This window comes from Vigna unguiculata, chromosome 11 (assembly GCF_004118075.2).
Source record: "Vigna unguiculata cultivar IT97K-499-35 chromosome 11, ASM411807v1, whole genome shotgun sequence".
NCBI lineage: Eukaryota > Viridiplantae > Streptophyta > Magnoliopsida > Fabales > Fabaceae > Vigna > Vigna unguiculata.
Genome location: NC_040289.1, coordinates 41,174,619 through 41,194,136, shown reverse-complemented (window position 1 = coordinate 41,194,136; position 19,518 = coordinate 41,174,619). Strand labels below are relative to the sequence as shown.

At 33.0% G+C, this 19,518-nt stretch overlaps 1 protein-coding gene across 3 annotated transcripts; it reads left to right on the top strand.

Annotated features, from left to right (window-relative positions):
• The first annotated feature begins 752 nt into the window (after positions 1-752).
• On the top strand, positions 753-18,579 carry LOC114169839 (structural maintenance of chromosomes protein 6B-like). Of its 3 annotated transcripts, XM_028055162.1 has the most exons (28): positions 754-1,077; positions 1,185-1,290; positions 2,141-2,274; positions 3,662-3,717; positions 4,353-4,439; positions 4,512-4,832; positions 6,361-6,480; positions 7,232-7,366; positions 8,173-8,249; positions 8,337-8,412; positions 9,979-10,053; positions 10,221-10,325; positions 10,965-11,134; positions 11,232-11,334; positions 11,529-11,641; positions 12,428-12,632; positions 13,090-13,221; positions 14,089-14,203; positions 14,318-14,403; positions 14,496-14,591; positions 15,442-15,578; positions 15,688-15,790; positions 16,127-16,206; positions 16,305-16,383; positions 16,603-16,660; positions 17,571-17,668; positions 17,957-18,051; positions 18,246-18,579. In XM_028055162.1, exons 1-28 carry the CDS (start codon positions 903-905, stop codon positions 18,301-18,303), a joined length of 3,195 nt encoding a protein of 1,064 aa, XP_027910963.1. In that variant the 5' UTR covers positions 754-902; the 3' UTR covers positions 18,304-18,579. The 3 variants fall into 3 exon arrangements, with proteins under 3 accessions (XP_027910964.1, XP_027910963.1, XP_027910965.1); XM_028055163.1 differs by lacking the exons at positions 17,571-17,668; positions 17,957-18,051; positions 18,246-18,579 and adding an exon at positions 16,776-17,515 and having other exon boundaries at positions 753-1,077; XM_028055164.1 differs by lacking the exons at positions 754-1,077; positions 1,185-1,290; positions 2,141-2,274; positions 3,662-3,717 and adding an exon at positions 3,960-4,056.
• Positions 18,580-19,518: the final 939 nt, after the last annotated feature.

Here is a 19,518-nt window from a genome sequence, read left to right as displayed (position 1 = left end):
ATACGAATGCAGGTTGATAATTAAAATAAAACTAATATTTTATTTTATATTTTTGTATCATAAGAATAAAAGAAAAGGACACACATTCACATAGGTTTATGTTTGTTTAGGATGTACTAATGCAGCAATAATGTGGATACTTGAATCTGTCTTCACAGGGGAGAGTGTAAATAAAAAGGGCTTTTACTTCATGTATCCATGAATTTCTTCACGCACCCCTACAAACTTTCAAAATATCATTTTATCTCGAGAAAGGGATTTCCGAAATATATTCTAAAAACTTTCCGGAACATACTTTTGGCACTTTCAAATATAGAATAAAAAATTTTCGAAACAAAATTTCCGTTATCAGATTTCAGAATAAGAAAGTTTGCAATTAAATTTCCCAAATACTTAAAATATATTTTGGAAAATATTTTCTGAAATAGAATTTCCTAAATAAACTTTCTGAAATACATATAAAGTTTTTTTGAAACACTCTACATGAAATATATTTTGAAAAAAATAATCGGAATATAAAAATACGGAAAAAGCTTATTTTCTTCTCTTCATGTGCAGTGTCGTCCTCCTTTTCCTCTTCATCTACAACGGCGATGACAGTGATATGATGGAGGGTATCTCAGTCTTTTACTATTATGGGATTGCAGCTAGTAATTCTAGGGATGCAGGTAGCTGATAAGAAGTTGTAGAGCGAAAGCCCAGCCCAGCCCAACTCCGTTTTTTCCTTCCCGCCATTAAGACTTTTGCTTCCATTATTTTCTCTTGCTTCTGTTGCACTGATACCAATGGTTGAGTTTTCTTCGCTCCCACTCCACTTGCTTCCACTTCAGTTGAGTTGAATTCAATGAAATTGAGTTGAGTCACAGCATTAGCAATCCTTGGCATAGCATAGCATAGCAAGAATGAAACGAGGAAGAGGAGAGAGCATGGGAGAATCCAGTTCTAGGGTTTCTCCAACTCTACAGCACCCCACAGCAGGCATCATCAAGCGGCTTCGTCTCGAGAACTTCATGTGCCACACCAAACACGAGACTGAGTTCGGAAGCCATGTCAATTTCATCACGGGCCAAAACGGAAGTCCGTGTTCTGTTTTCTTGTTATTGAATTCAGTATTTAGTTTATGGGAATTTTGTGTCATGTATAAGGAAAAATACTTAGTGTTTGTTTGGTTTGGGATTTTGCAGGTGGTAAGAGTGCAATCCTAACTGCACTGTGTGTTGCATTTGGCTGTCGGGCCAAAGGAACTCAAAGGGCAACCACTTTGAAGGATTTCATTAAAACTGGTGCCAGGTAAGCGTGCTATTTTTTTTTTTTTTTGGTGAACTGATAAGCATACTGGGAAAAAGGCTGAAATGTGTTGAACTTAAGTTGTTTTGTTGAGAACTTTCTCATGAACATAAAAGAGATTCAACATCATGTGTGTGTGTGTGCGCACAGTACAACAATGCTCATGTTGTTGCACAATACTAGAGAAGTTCTGCAGTGGCATGAGCAAATTAGGGAGGGGGTGGGGACGGCATTTGAGATGACTTTCCAGTAGTTATATTAATTTTGAAAAAGAACTCTTAGGTATTTACAAAGAGTTTAAAATATTTGTCGGAGGAATTTTTTTTTATTTTTCTTGGAGATTAGATGTGAGAAGACCATTGAAGCAGCTGGTTAAGGATTGATAATTAGATTTCAGAGCCGAGCCTTTGGTGGTCACTGTGGATCATGCCTAAGGTCTTGATACCAAGTCAAACTTTTAGAGAATTTGAGTGAAAAAATGAATACTTTCAGCCTGTCATTTGACCAAATACATTAAAAAAATGAAAGGTTCGTGATTCTAAATTCAGTACCTCGGTCTCTTATAAGAAGGACTCTGAAGAACTGAGACCCTTGCATCCAAACTAGATGATAATTGATGGGACTAACTTCTAAAGTGTGGTTTGAGTTTAGTTATAATTAACATTTCTGTCTTTATAGTTTATTTGTAATTTTTAAATAATAAAATTTGTGAAGTGATTTATAGTTATATTATGCGTGAATTAGCATACCTTGTTTTCTCTTTTTATATTCATACTGCTGATAGAATTGCTAGTGGACATACTCAATTTAATGTTTTCACACAATTCTTTGTTATTCTATTCTCTCTTTGTAGTAATGCTGTCATCCAAGTTGAAATTCAAAATGAAGGAGAGGATGCTTTCAAGCCTGAAATATATGGTCATGTTATCAATGTTGAACGCCGGATATCTGAATCCGCAAGTTCTACTACATTAAAAGATCACCAAGGTGTGCTTCCCTGTGTTTCTTGTTTTTTTCAGTACTAAGCCTATTACTGCTATTATGTTTTAGTTTGCAACAGATTAATTTTCATGAGATGTAGGGCTGTTATAAGTTGTGCTGTTATAATTTATTTTTGAGATACCGTGCCCATGTTTGTAAGTTTTCCTGATTTAATAGAAGCAGAAATTCCTTGTTTTTAGGAGATTTTTTCTCATGATAATGGCCAGTAAACCGTCTTTGTTTGCTTAGTTTCCTGATTTATTGGTATCATTTTAGGATACTAAAGTGATATTTCTTCTTCTTGATTGATTAGAATTACACCTGCTTTATATTGAAAGAGATGACTAGGAGAGATCCTAACCATCTGATTACAGAAGAAATATAAGGATAAGACGGAAAAATAAATGACAATAATATAAAATCATATTTGAATAGTCTTGTCATGATCTTAACTATCTAAATCTTTAGAATAAAGGAGAATGAAATACTTCGGATCTGAATGATCTTATTTTGATCTTAACTACCTACAGATTCCAGAATCCTTAATTGAACTTAAATTTAACATAACGACACATAAAATGGTCATTCCCCTCATGTTGATTCATGGATGTCCAAGATGCCCCACTTGCTTATAAAGAATTTAGAATTAGGTCTGGAGAATCCTTGTGTAAGAATCATTGTCACTTGCTACGGAGTGGAAAAGAATGACATACAAATTAGGCCTGCATCCGCCCTCTTATACAATATTTGTCAATTTCGATTTGCTTTGTCAGATCGTGTTGAATTGGGTTTAGGAAAATGCTAATTGAAGCCTTGTTATCTCAGTAGGACGTCATGGGATAGTCATACTAAGTTGTAACTAGATTTTTGAATAATAAAATTACCCAACATTTTTCGGCCATTGCCTTATATTCATGATTTGAACTACTTCTAGCCACAATGTTTTGTTTTTTGCATCTTTAAGCGACCAGATTTCCCCAAACAAATATACTGTAGCCAAAATTTTAATTTTCAGTCAGTAGTGGATCCAGCCCTGTCAATATTTGTTGCCTAATTTTCTTCAAAAATAGTCCCGGCCTGGGAGGACTTTTTGAACACCACAGGATCCAGCAAACTGCCTCAAGATGTTCTTCATGTGGCGAGCTTATGAATTGACTCACCAAGCTTACTGTGAAGGCTATATTTGGTCAGATATGAGATAAATAAATCAATGTTCTTATTAATTATTATTCAATGTCTAATGATAATTAACGGTGACTTAAAGGGGGTTAATTTTCTGGTAGATAATAATGTTAAAGTAATTAATCAACCCCTTGGATAAGAACTTTTTTTTTAAATGATTGTTAATGATTCTTTATTCACCATTATGTTGTATATCTGGGTTTGTTGACAGGAAGGAAAGTTGTTAGTCGAAAGGCAGAGCTTCAAGAGATCGTTGAACATTTTAATGTAGGCTATCTCTACTGGAGCACTTCACTTTAATGTTCTACCTTGTAGTAATTTGGCATCTTTTGAACCTGTTCTTATGCTTTGCTGAATTGTTGCAAGATGAATTTTAAAAAATTATTAGTATTGACATGCTTGATTTTCATGTTATCTTATGAAGGGGGATTTCTGAGAATAACTAATGTATTTGAGTAGGTCATGATTAGTAATCTATTTTATTTAATTGTTTTTGTTAGAGTTCATATGTCACTAATGGCATGGATAAAGTCGAGTATACAAGTGAGATGCAAATTTCAACTCACAAGCTAATTTTTTAAATTGGCTAGGCTTAAAATTCCCAGGGTAAGAGTTTTGATTGAATTCATTGGGCAAAATACTTTTTCGCATAAGTAGGGTTAAAAGTTAAATTTCCTATCATGTTGTTTGCCTAAATAACCAATAATAACATGTTTGGAGTTCCATTTAAAAGTCTGGAATTACTTTGAATCAAAAGTAACAGGAGACTGTCTTATTTTGAACCAATAATTTCAGTACTTCAGAATATTCACCTGAACATGCATCAAATCTTCAGCAATGCCTTTATTTCCTTTTTCAGTGATTTTTTTCTTGCAATTTTTCTTGAATCTCTTCATTTGCAGATTGATGTGGAGAATCCGTGTGTAATTATGACTCAAGACAAAAGCAGGGAGTTTTTGCATTCTGGGAATAACAAAGATAAATTTAAGGTTAGCTCTTAGTATTGGTATTATTGTTTTAATAAACCGTACTAAAAACAACACTGACACTTGATTAATCAGTTCTTTTACAAGGCCACACTTCTTCAGCAAGTCAATGATCTTCTTGAGAGCATTTTCAAGGAAATTACTGTCGCATATGAAGTAATTAAAGAGTTAGAGGCTGCAATAAGGCCCATAGAGAATGAGCTTAATGAGCTGCAAGTTAAAATTAGAAACATGGAGCATGTTGAACAAATATCCATACAGGTTCAGCAGTTAAAAAAGAAACTTGCATGGTCATGGGTTTATGATGTGGACAAGCAACTAGAGGAACAAAATATAAAGATTGAAAAGTTGAAGAACCGGATACCTACCTGCCAAGCTAAGATTGATCAACAACTGGTATGTTAGCCTATGTGCTTAGCACTCAGTAGTTTTCATTTTGTGAATACAATATGAACTTTTCTTTGTAGTTTGACCTCACAAAACTGACTTGCAAGTTAGGTTTTCACTCAAATATATACTATAATTTAACCTTATTCATAGTTGATATGGAATCTTCCACATATCCACTGATACCAAGGGCTAGATATTTTGAGTGTGGGAAGATGTATTTATGAGAGGTCCAATAGCGGGTGACTCGTAGAACGAACAAATCTTACTATGTAAACTTTGATATCATTTTAGAAAGTGAATTTTAAGTTTTACTTAACCTTACAAAACTGATTTTCAACTTGAGACTTGCACCCACTTATATGATATATTTTTGTTATTCTTTAGTAATATTAACATCAAGCAAAGATTGGTTCCAGTAGAAAATAAAAGATAGGATTAGGAATTTAATCAGCTGTTTGTTTATAATTCTCATTTTTTTTTTCCAGAATTGCTAGTTCCATATAATTTAAAATCTGGATGGGTACACAATACAAAATTATTTAATGCATTTCACATGGGACAAAATTTAACATCTATTTTGGTCTTGCTAAGTATGGGATTAGTCACAGTAAGATAATTTTGCTTGGTTTGGATTTTCATTGATTCATGTGTTTGTTAGGACCTTTAATGGGGATATGGTAATTGGTCTGACTGCAGACCAGCGAGCATGAACCCATGGTATGGATAGTCTACCTGGAATAAAATAAGTTGCAGGGAAAGAATGATTAGGTGGCAGAGAGAGAAAGGGTTAAGAAGAATTTTGTTGTATGGAGATCGTTTAGGGAGAGTGGGTACGAGGAGCGGGTTATTTTTAGTTAGGGTCAGAGAAATTTCTATTCCCTAAAATAATTTAGCTCTGGACAGTGGGCACGTTCATTCCTGTGCATATTTCTTCTACACCAAAAGTAATACATTGCTTATTTGCCATTGTTGATCCGTTTTCCTGTTTTTATTATTCTTGTTTGCATCCATGTTGTAAATGAAGCATTTCCAAAACAAAACATGTCATGAATTTATAGTAGGTTTATCTAATGTCACAATCAAAAATACATTGGGTTAACATCATTGTACTCTCAATAAGATGCTGAGGTGGTAAGGTAGGATTGGCTAAAATGCAACGAAGCTTGTGACCAATTTTTTCTACTTGCTGTTTCCATGACAGAGAGTTCTTGGAATCAAGTTGGAGCAATATGACTCATTCCTAAGTTAGCATCTAACTGAATACTTGACAAACGAACTAATAGATGAAATATAAAGGATAGTATAATAAAATGAAAATGTAATGCAAACTCAAATGGGCATATTAACATAAAGTGAGTTTTCATATATTATATAATTTATCATATATTTTGAGTTAAAATGTTATTTGCTAAGGCTTGCACTCCGAATATGGTATAATTAATGATTATTGACTTCTGTTGCCATCTTCTATGTTTCTTTTTCTGTGTATATTTCATCTCTAATTGTGTAAGTTGGACTCTAATTTCTTTTGCAGCATTTGGTTGATAAGTTGAAGGAAAGATGCTCTGAGAAGAGAGATGAGATTGCAAGAATGTTGGAGAAGACATCACAAGTTAAGCAAATGAAGGAAAACTTAAACCAATCTGTGTCCATGGTATGTTAGAAGTGGGTGGTCTTTCTCCTGATTCCTCTTTTGTCAAATGCTTTGAACAATATGTGGATGAAAGTTTCATACTGCATTAATCCTTATTCAGCTATATGCTTGCCATTTTACTTGAATTAGGTGATCTGAAAGTTTCATACTGCAATACTCCTTATTCAGCTATATGCTTGTCATTTTACTTGAACTAGGTGATCTGGAAGACTTTCCCTTTTTCAATGTATTAGTTTTTGTTTTTTTCTAATGTAGTGATATCAGTTTCTTCCTGCCAGGAAATATTAACACTTAAACAAGGAAAATAAATACTGAATATGCTTCTTTATTGCTGAAAGAAAGACTAGAATCACCCTAAAACAAAGGTATACGAGTATACCCCCAAGGAGCTCCCCCTCCTACCCTTTACACAAAAGGATCTACCTATACGAATTATACTAAAATGAATAGCAGAAAAATAACAGAACCAACTAACATGTTACAACTTTGCCCCTTTGCTTTTCCTGTGATAAACCTGCAGACCCCTTTCCTTCGATAGATTTTCTCTTGGATTCCATCCTAATAGTATGACTATTTTATGCATCAATCATTTTCATGCTTTATATTTTTATTAATCTTTCTTCATATTCATTCTCTTGAAGGCAAAGAAACCTGCAGATGATTATTTTATATTTCAATAATTATCTTGCTTTTGAATTTATTACTCATACTTCATATTCTGTCTATTGCAAATGCATCTTCCTCCATAAAGGCAAAAAAAGAGGCATTTCAACTTGAGCGAGACTGCAAAAGCAAAACTAGCAACATACAGAAGATGGTACGACAACTTAAAATGCTCAAACAACAAGTACAGGATATTCACGAGCAGCATGTAAAAAATACTCAGGTTATTCAAGTCCCTTGCTATGGATACTCTATATCTATGTTAATGCTTAACTTTGTTTTCTTTGGGGTGTTTTGTATTAGTTTTTCAATTTAAATTTGTTAAAGTTTCAGCTCGTTTCTTTTTTTTTTTCAGTGAAACACTTCGCATTGTTCATTGGTTCCTTGAATTCTTCTTGACTTCTTTTTGTTTAAATTTGAATATTGTTCAAAGTTGTCGATGTTGTGGTCAGTTGTCACTTCTGACCTGCTTTAATTGCTGACATTTTGGAATGCCTTCATTGAAATGTAAGCCAGTTTTGGGGGTTGAGTATAGGCTCCAAGCCCAAATTATAAGATGATATTAGAGTCTATTGTATGCTTATTGTTTGGTCACCAACATTGCCACGTTCTTGTGCCATAGCCCTACGTGTGAAAGAGTGTGCTGGAAAGTTGCTTTAGTCTTGCTCACCCTTAGCCTGCCTTAATTGTGGCTCCTTGCTCCTTGCGCTATCTTCTTTGTAGCCGGAGGGGTTGGATTGGGGGAAAAACTATGGTGTTTTTTGGTTGGTACTTTGTTATGGCTTATATATATATATATATTTATTGATTATTGAGCCATGTCATATTCAACTTGAACTACCTATTTATTAGTTGTTTTTGTTTCACTTGCTTCTTTTCGGTACCATTTTCTGTAATTTTTATCACATTTCCTTTTGGTGGTACCCTGGTTTTAGCTTTTTATCTTCATCAATTTGGCTCACATTTGATAAAAATGCCATTTTTCTTAGAAATAAGCTCCAGTTCCTATTATTTTTCATAATAATGTAGGCTGAAGATTCTAACGTGGAGGAGAAACTGAAGGTGCTTAAAGATGAGGTTCATGCAGCTGAGTTAGAGCTGAAGAGGTTGTGATTTTACTTGTATGGTTTCTCATGTTTGTGTTTTACTTGGGATTTGAAGTTCTAGATCTTAAGTATCCTTTGTCATTTCAGATTGAAAGAAGAAGATGCTTCTTTAATGGAGAGCATACGTAGGCAAAATGATGAAATCCAAAATATAGCTGATAAGGTGTACTGTTTAACAATGCTTTTAAATTGTATTGTAATTCTTATTCTCTCTTTGGTTTCTCTTAAACACATTTTCTTTTATGGATTTTGATTTTCTAATTTCAATTAAGTTTTTAGAATTTTCGCATGTTTTTATTTTTTTAATCTTTTTTTGTAATAATAACTTTCTGTAATTTGTGCCTCTTAATGGCCTTTTTTTTGGACAGGAGAGGGGATATACCTTTTTAAATAGTTCTTAGGAAGCTGATAAAGAGGTTATTGTTTCCTTAAAATAAGATAAACTAAGGATGCAATGAATCTAATTATGAATTTGTCTGAAAGCTGCTACTTTGTCAGAGTGCTACTCAGTTGGAGGGTTTCTCTGGAATTCTAATTATTGGAAATTAGTAAATGCACTTAGGAGATTAGTCCCCACTAAGTCTATCAAGAGTCTATATACATGGATGGATGTCATGCATGACATATGTACTGATTTTCTTGAATAAGAAAGCTGATTCATTTGTAAATTCTTTCAGATATTCTTTTCTATCTCTCCTACTCTAAATTTCAACACTTATATAGAAACACCCTTCCTTGTGTTCTGATTTATGCTTTTTAAGTGGCTAATTTTACCATCTGATTTCCTAGATAGCTATACTATTGAGATACTTAACCAGAATAAGTATTTGACAAACTTCAGATTTACTTTATGCAATAAATACCCATGTTGCATGAGTACAATGAACAACGAATGTCACAAACCAGTCACAGATAAGAGAGTCAATAACATGCCCCTAACATCAGAATGAGCAAGGTCTTGTTACAAGGAGGAAATATTTCACTTTGGTGTTTTAAAAATTGATAAAAATCACAATGAAAAAGATTCAACTGACCCTTTTTTAAACAAGTATGGAAATAAAGACTTAATTATACTAAGCGGTTGAGTCAGGAGCAGTTAAGTTGTATAGCTCAGCCATTTAATTCTAATATCCCCATACTTGGAACAATTGTTGAATTTTAATAGATTCAGAGATTCTTCTCTGTTTGATACTCTCATCTCTCCCTCTCTGCCTCTTCTCTTATCCTTTTCTTTCATTTTTATGTTTCCAAATTTGTCATTATATAGGAATTTAAATGATGGTCTGATCGGAGAAGTCTGTACTTGTTTCTAACTTTAAGAAGCTCTGTTTTGACTCCAAACCTGCAGAAAATAATTTAAAATGTTTCAGAGATTTCTAGAGTTTTTTGGACTGGCAATAAAGTCCATCTGTATAATTCGAGCAATAGCTAAGACATATACTTTAGGATATGCATTAGCGACATATTGTGTGTAGTTGAAGAAATTCACCTCTCCCACATAAGCAACACTGTCGCTACTTGTGGTAGCTGAAATGTGTCCCACCTTCAATTTTTTATTTTTTTTGGCTGATTCAATTTTTTTTCTATTACTAATTAAATGATGTTAAAACGCACCTGATGCAGAGTTTTTTTTTTTCTTTTTATAATATCTTTTTGAAGCTCTTCTGTTCTTTGAAATTTGTTTATTTCAACATTAACTATATTAGTATAATTCATTTGCTTTTCACAGATTCGTGATCATGAAAGAAATCACCATGCTATCATGGGCCGAATCCGTGATCTTCAACAACATCAAAGCAATAAGGTATAACAAATATTGCACTTGTTTATCAAGCATAAAATGTTGCTTTTAGTTTTCGCTTTTATCTATTTTGTTCATTTCCATCAAATCTAATAGACAAGAATTTTTCATAAAATTCATTGCTTTAATGTTGCTATGAACTGTGACTATGCCAATCTTTTTGGAAGCAGCTTACTGTTTTTGGAGGAGCCAAAGTAATCAATTTGTTACAAATAATTGAGAGATACCACCAAAGGTTTAAAATGCCTCCAATTGGTCCAATTGGTGCCCATCTGGTAATATAATTTGTAATCCCTTTTGTCATGTATTGCCTATTACTTTCCCGGCTTATGCAGAGTGTTTTGGTTCAAATGAAATGAAGCGTCTTTCTTTGCTTAGCTGTTGCCTTCTTCTCAGTGGAATAATGAGTACACTGATGTAATATATAGCTATATAATTTTTCTCTGGCTTCTCATATTTGGGATAAGATGATTTATTTGCTTCATTTTGGGTTCACGCACCTAGTTTTTCCTATGGGGTTTATTGGTATCCAGTTTGGTATTTTTCTCTTTTCCTTTGTTTTTCTACATTTAGGACTCAGGGGACTCCTGCTCTGTAAATCTATTTTATTTCCTTCTAAATTCTTATATATTCTCTGTTCTCTGGCTGTTAGTTAAACATTACAAAGGCGTGACTCCATGCTTAATGTTTTCTATCCCGAGTTTTCTCATTGATGTAATGCCATTTTCAAGTTTATTTCCTAGCTTTATCAAATAATTAAATAGTGGTTGGTTGCTCACTTAATTGGCATACTAGATTGTGTTACTCGACATTGCTTTTTATGGTTTAGCAGTGTTGATTAATGTTGATAATGGGTGTTGCAAGATAATTACTTATTCAAATTATTATTTTATATTGTTTTTATGGTTTAACAGAAGCTTCTTCATGGTAATAAATGGGCACTTGCCCTTGAATATGCTATTGGGAGATTGCTCAATGCTTTTATAGTGACTGATCATGCGGATTGTCGTCTTTTGAAACAATGTGCGAAGGAAGCAAATTATGGTCACCTTCAAATTATTATTTATGATTTTTCAATCCCAAGGTAAATTGTTAGCTCCATATCCGTTTGCCTGGCCCTGTCTTCGATTATGTTTCATATTTTATGTTGTAGTCATGTTCTTTTACTTTCTGGTGTATAGGTTGAAGATACCACACCATATGCTTCCTGAAACAGAACATCCATCTATTCTTTCTGTCTTACAATGCGATAATCACACTGTGATTAATGTCTTAGTGGATCTGGTAATTGACTAGTATTTGCTTCCTGAAAATAATGTCCTATCTCAATGATTTTTTTATTGCTTATTTTGGAAATGACAACTCATTTGGTTCATATTTTCCTTATTTTGTTGTTTCCCATTCTTCTATCTGAAGTTATCGTTTTTTCTATAATATGTTAAGTGCAAGAATTTCTAATATGTTTATTGCTTCTCTAGGGAAGTGTTGAGAGGCAAGTGCTAGTCAAGGATTATGAAGTTGGGAAAGTGGTTGCCTTTGAGCAAAGGATCCGAAATTTGAAGGAGGTCTACGCTGCAAATGGATGTAGAATGTAAGTCACTATTAATTGACATTGCAATTCATGTGTCCTGCATGCACAAATTGTGTAAATAGATACTGTTATTTACTAGCACTTCATATTTATACAACACATTTGAGTGAAATGGCTCGGTATATGCATGACATGGTGAGTGACCCTTTTGGTGAATCCAGGATAGGCTCTATCATTTTACATAGTGGTTTAGACCTAACTTAACTCTACAAAAAGTAGCTTGTGGTGAGCGTTATCCTCACTTATATACTGTTTTTGTCACTATTTCTTTTCAATGTGGAACTTGGTTGTTTCCCAATATGAACTCTAGAGTCTTTAGCTGGAGAGTTCTTGCATCCGCCATGGTCCTCTCGAGTGTTTGGGGTTCCTTTTCCAATCTTTTTACCCTCTACTCCTTTATATGAAAAAGACAAGATTATTTATCTTGAATATTATGTGGCTGCTGTCTTTCTTGTAAAGTGATCAGCCAGTGTTCCTTGATATTGTCTAAGAACGTCAGTGAGAAAAGTGTTTTGGGATTCGGTCCCTGTTGCAGCCATGCTCTTAGGCACTACTAACGTGTTGAAATACAGTACTTATTTGTGAAGATATGTTCCTTTTTCTTTCAACCAAATGTATCAGCATGCATCCAAGTTCCAACCCCAGTTGTCAATTCAGTACAGAAGTTTTAGTATGTAGCAGTATGGATCAAAGCTTCAGACTGATGGAAATTTCTTGTGTATGCATGTATCTTCAAGCCATGGCCCACAAGTTGGAACTGTGTTTCCTAATCTAAGTTCTTTTTAGGTTTTCTCGAGGTCAAGTGCAGAATGTTCTTCCTCCAAATAAGAGGCAAAGAACTGGTCGTCTTTGTGGTTCTTTTGAAGATGAGATTGAGAAACTTCGTGCTGAAGCATCTGATGAACAAAGGATTGCCAGTGACTGTAAGAAAAATAAAAGAGTGGCAGAAGTCAAGCTTGAGGAACTTGACAAATATATGAGTTCTATTAAGGTAAACTTTTGTATCGTACTGTTAGATAATATTTGTTTTCAAAAACCTTCTATATTTCTTTTGCAATATCATATTGTTTGAAGGAAAGAATGGATGACTTTAATTTATCACCATGAGATAAAAGTCTGCTTCATGCTTAAATAAATCCCGAAGAACTAATCTTTGCAGGAGAACTTTTAAATCTTCCTTATCTAAAATAAATCTACAGCCATGACTGCTACATGGCCTCAAAAAGAACATATCTTGGGAGAAGAACCTTAAAATCTTCCTTATCTAAAATTCTAAGTCCTCTAATATATAAATAATATTTAAAAAAGTACTAAATTGCATTACTATGTTTTATTCTTTTGAAGAAAAGAATCATTGACTTTCATTATTGCCTTTTAACACATGTACTGATGTGTGCTTCATCTTATACCTTTGTTTTGTTTTTTTTTTTTGTTTTCTTTCTTCGTAGAGACAATGTGTAAATGCAGGTAAAAGTTTCACTTCTAAGAAGCTAGCTTTGGAGGAAGAAATGCATTTGCACACTGCTGAAAATAGTGCAACACCTTTGTCCTCTGTTGATGAGCTCGTGGAAGAAATTTCAGTTTGTTCTCTATCATCCATTTCATTCTTCAACTAAACATTCTACTTGTTCTGAGCTGTAGTGTTAATAATTTTGTGAAGGCACAAACATGCAGTGAAAACTACTGTTTTTTTTTCTTCCTTTTCAAACTTATTTTTGGTAGGGTGGAGGAGGACAAGGGGTGCAACTTTCAGGAGGTTGTGTCCTTTGTCTTACACCTCTGCTAACAGTAGGTAACAATAAGAACAGAAGTCAATTCATTTGGTAATATAAGCAAATAATCATTTTTTTATATTAGAAAGAGACTAATAATTGTATCCATCAAATGTTGAAAAAATGAGCTGTGTTGTAAATTTTAACAAAGCCAACCTGACTGATTCAAGTTGATTAGAGACATGATAGGTTGCAGTCTATTGCGAATCTGAATTAAGGGGAAGTTTTATAAATAATTGAATTAGTTTAGTTAGTGGTTATGTTAAATAGGTAGTCAGTCGGCTGTTTACTAACTTCTTGTAATGTTTAATATAAAATTTAAATATGATGTTATATATGTGGTAAACACTTGTTATCTCTCCATCTGCTTTTTCTTCTATATTTTCTGTACGTGTGCTAACATTTGTGACATAGGAAGTATATAGTATTAAAGGGGTAGAAATAGTCATGAAGTCAAGTTATCAATTTGGTAAATATGGAGAGACACAAAACCAAACAATTTGTTATGATAGATTGGAATTCTAGAGTTGTCTGAAGCATGCATCTTGCTTCCCCCAGGTTTTCCTCAACCTCGGGCCCAAAACTTTTAAAACCTGCTACTGGTCCCTAATACTTATTGCAAATGTGATTTTTGTTTCTCAGTTTAAATGGTGTTTTATTCTTATTAAACACTAGGAGATCCAGAAAAAGATAGAAGAAGAACAAGTTTTGCTAGAGGGCCTTGAGCAAAAGGGGCTTGAAGCTGCAGGAAAAGCAGATGGTCTTAAAGTAAAGTTTGACAAACTGTGTGGTATGATATAATACGAGTTATTTGTTTTATGTCAGTGAGATCATCTGCAGATCTGTTTATTGAATTGTAGAAATGTTTTTTGATGCATATTCTATTGGGTGCCATAAAATGTAGAATCAGCGAATGTTGAAATCGCTGCCCTGGAGAAAGCTGAGAGTGAACTTGTAGAAATTGAAAAAGAAATGGGTTCAGCAAGAAAGGTTTATTTTTGTTTTAGTGAATACCTGAAAATATCTTCTATCTGTTAATTTTTTAAATTGTGTCGGCTTTTTTTCTCAAAATTATTTTACAGGCAAAGGATCATTATGAGGGTGTTATGAAAAACAAGGTCCTAAGTGATATTGCGGAGGCAGAGGACCACTATCAGGAGCTTACAAAAAAGCGCAAGGTGCATTTTGGTTAAGATTAGTGATCTAAATATTTTAAACCGAACTATCATTTTATGCTTACCACTTTTTCTACTAGATGCGAAAGCAAGTATGTGGTCAATGAACTGGACCACAAGTTTTTAGCATGTTAAAACTAAAATGTTTTTCTTGAGATACGAGGAGAAACAATTATTGATGTTCAGATATTGTAGGGATGCAATGAGTTATTATTAATTATTGTATGTATGTCAATAATTTTTTTCTAGGGTGGCGGAGTCCTATATAATGTAACCTCTAGTGCAATTTGCATTAAGAATCTCAATAAGAATTTCTTTCCTATTTATTTCAAGTGTTTAATAAGAAGAAATCAATTACTTACAGTTTTTCCACTCAATAAATTTGAAGTAGAAATTGACTAATGGCTATGCAGGATTTCGTTCTGCTTAATTTTTTTTCTTGTTATTTTGATAGCACATCTTATAGGAAATATTTGGACTTCAGAAAACCTGAAGATCCACTAGTCTGTGTGTATTCTTGAGATTGCATGTGTCATGAAAACTGCAGCCGCCTAGCTAACCCAGATTGACAGCCATGTAATCCTAACGTATGAAATTATTAAAAAATTGTCCACATTAGCTAGAAATACCAAAGTGACAACAAATCCCAATTAATATAAATATTGTTTTACTCCTCAGGCTGTAATGCAAGCTGTATTCTTATTCTTATGCCATAATCTGATGCTGTAATCAAGCATATGTGTTTTGGGATTTACTCATGTGTTATGGGATAACTCAGTAATGTAATTTGTAAATCATAAAATATATATTAGTATCTATGTCTTGCTGATACCAACCTTTGTTCAAACTGCAGGAAAGTGTTGAAAAGGCTTCCATAATATGCCCCGAGAATGAACTTGATTCATTGGGAGGTTGTGATGGGAATACCCCAGAGCAAATCAGTGCTCAATTAGGAAGACTTAATCAGACACTTATGCGTGAGAGTCAAAGGTTTCACATTATAATATTAATTTATGTTGTCAGGTTGCTATGCTCGAGTGGACTACTGTTTGTATGTGTCTGTATTATGATTTTCTTTCATTTTGGTTTCCCTATATAGGTACTCTGAATCAATCGACGATCTTAGGATGCTTTATAAGAAAAAAGAGCGTAAGATTATGAAAAGGCAGCAAGTTTACAAAACCCTTCGACAGAAATTGGATGTATGTATTTTTTGGTTTTATTTATTCTTTCGATATTGTTAGATATAAAGCCACCTGTTTGCATTCACCCAAAAGATTTATCTTTGGGATTAGTTGATCTTTTTGATGGATATCCCTTTCTTCTACTAAACAAATTAAGTTTCAGCACAAAAAGGGATGGGCCTGGCCACCTAAATAAATTAATTTTCAGCACAAGTAAGGATGGGCCTGGCCACCTGGCATTGTCTACATGATAGGACACAACCCAAATTTATGAATAGAGCCACTGTGAGATTAGAATTCTCTTACTTCTTGTTCAATGCTTTTTAGGGAGTAAACTTTTGTTTATTGTTGCAGGCTTGCCAGAGAGCCTTGGAGTTACGAACCAGAAAGTTTCACAGAAATGCAACATATCTGAAGCACCAACTTTCTTGGAAGTATGCCTTTCACCATATATTATCTTTGTTGTTACGGTGATTCACTATCACAGATTTGTTTTTACCCTTTTAACCTTGACTTTTTATATCATCCTCAGATTTAATGGCCATTTGAGGAAGAAGGGAATTAGTGGACTTATCAAAGTTAATTATGAACAGAAAACCTTAATGATTGAGGTAAAATTACTTTTGTTTGTGATATATGTTTCAGTGCAGTATACTTTACTGCCCCTCCACTCTTTTCAAATAAGCAATACTTTTATACTTATTAATTTTTCTGTGAAGTTCAACCTTTAGCTTGTACCTGGTGAAATGTATTTCTTGGACTTCAGTGCGTGTGACATCAACTGTTTCCTTTGTTTATTTTAGTTTATTTCTTTTATTTGTTATTTGTAGGTACAAATGCCACAAGATGCATCAAACGAAGCTGTTCGAGATACTAGGGGGCTTTCAGGTTTGGTATAGGATAGTGGTGAATATGCTGCCATCATATGATGAAATATATATAGATACTTAATATTGAGGATAAAATATATTGGTTCATTTTTTGTTGTCTAATTTCAAAGCAGATGAACGACGGAAACAGCTATGTATTGATGTTGAAACTTTAGGGTTTTAGCCCAGGAAAAGGGAAAAGAAAGAGAAGGGTAACAACAAATTAGATATTAAGATGTTTCTATCAAAACACTATTACCGAATTCATGTGTTTATATGGATTTGATTCATCACTAATACTACTTGTTCAGGCCCAAACTCACTACTAGTAAAACTTGTTACCCTAATATCTTCTAATATATTCCATAATTATATCTTTTATGCAAGGGGAAATTATAGTCTTTGCATTTGGTTTTGGGCTGAACTTAACTCTACAAAAGTGAGGGTTGTCTTTCACTTGCGGGCTCTTCTTTAGCTTTATCTCTTGTCAAGCTTGGGCTTGAACTTTTTCCATATACATCCTCTCGTAGCCAACGCTATTGGGTTTAGTGTTTGTATAAATACCCAGTGGACAAACTTTTCTTAAGAGTTTGAGTCTTACTCAATCTTATAAAATTAGCTTCAGGTGAGAGAATTTCCCACTTATATTCACTACTTTTGTCTTATTTTAATCAATGTAATGTAAATAAATTATCTGTTTACATTATTGGTACAGGTTGGGTTGCTAACCTGGTTGATGCAATAGCATTTTTTCTTTAATTAAGAAAGTTATCTGTTTACATATGCATTGGTTTGTTCTTGTACATGTATTTGTCATCCATTCCTCTCTTGATTTTTGATATAACTGTTGGGAAATTTATTAAACATATCATTTTATTTTACTTAAATGTTGTATGTGTATATTTATTTATATATTTTTTGATAATTAGGCGGGGAACGTTCTTTTTCAACATTGTGCTTTGCGTTGGCGCTTCATGAAATGACAGAGGCCCCTTTTAGAGCAATGGATGAATTTGATGTCTTCATGGTATAATTGTTTGTTGCTACTAATCTAGGATAATTACTTTTTACCTTCATATAGTTTAAATAATAGTGCTATTGATATGGAGGAACAAAAAGATTTTTGAGTATTTTTTTAAATATACGAGCAGTTATTTATATTTATTATTTAATTGTATAAGCTATGCACTATACTGCTATAGTGTTTGAGGTTAGCTACATCACCTGATTGATAAATATGCTTTATACTTTGTTTACTATAAAACTTAGAAATCTGTTTAAGTTTCCTAAGGTGGAATTTGTATTTAATCTTCAGGATGCAGTAAGCCGAAAAATCAGCTTGGACACTCTTGTTGATTTTGCGGAGGCACATGGATCACAGTGGATATTCATCACTCCACATGATACTAGGTATTTGTTTCAACCATGGACCTAGATTATTATTTCAACAATCACCTTGCAAGAACTGCACTATACTAATGTATAAATACAGGTTTTATGAACTCACAAGTATAACCAAAGAAAATATATGAAAAGAAAATAAATTCGTAAAATATTTTTAATTTGTGTAAAATTGACCATATTATTATTGTCTAAATGTGCAGCATGGTGAGGACAGGGGACAGGATAAAAAAGATGCAGATGGCTGCTCCTCGTTCTTGATCGTTTCTAATTTGCTTTATTTATGGTGTATTTTTTGTGTTTAATCATGTCCAATATCTGATAATTATCTGCTTTTAATTTTTTTTATGGTGTTTGAGTGGCAAGTTTAACCAAGATCTATAGATTTTCAATTAAATATTTTATTTATGTGATGTAAATAGATAGATAAGATTAGGTCTGAATTCTTCCTTAAAAGTGTATTCCAGGTAAGTGCCTCGCTTTGATTGGTGGATAATTAACTTCTAAATTTGCCTTTCAAATGTTGAATCTCTTCAACTGTTTAGAATTCATGAAAGCAAGTAAACACAAGAATGAAGTTCGAGACAAGTGTGCTCCTTCAATTAATTTATGAAACTACAATAAAATTATGTCTGATATTTTATGTTGGAATGTAACCATTTTTAATGTTAAGTAAATAGTGATTTTGTTTAATATAATACTTCTGAATTTTGTGGAAAAAAAAAGAATTAATGGATAAAATGTAGTAATGCTTGTTTTGTATAAGTTGCACTGCATTATCTATTGTTTCAAGCAATTTAATTGATGCTAACGAATTAAATTTCTTTTCAGCAAGCAAATGTAGGCGTGTTAGCTCATTAATGGTTTTTAAATACCTTTATCAGTAACTAACTTGTTAAATATTTAAATCTCAATACTTTATAAAAAAATGATTTATTTTATAATTTTGAAGGAATTATTAGCTTCGAAAATAAAAACTTTGGACGAGGGTTTAATCAGTGATTTGAAGCTAGGACCACTTAGTGATCTGGTCAAAGTATTGAATAAATGCATCTATTATTGAACCGATGTTAAAATAGTTATTTATATTAAGTATATATAAATGATATGTAATATTGCATAGAAATATGTTTTTGATTAGAAAACGTATAGTAATATCCATATTATTGAGTGAGGGAGTCAATCAGATTCATAATATATATGATATTTAAAACATGGAATTAGATAAATTTTACAAGCAATTTTAATAACCTAAACAAGTTACTAGCGAACAACTTACACAAAAAATTGGAAAAACTTTAGCATCTCTATTTTTGCAGCTTTCATGCATATATGTTTCTTCCATAATTTTAATTTTTAAACGAGATATCTATATCTTCATTACTGATAAATTTATGCAAAAAATGTTATTGGTTAATTTTAGTGGGATGTTTATTTTTTAAAGTGAGGTATTACTCTACGTTTTTATTTAAGTTT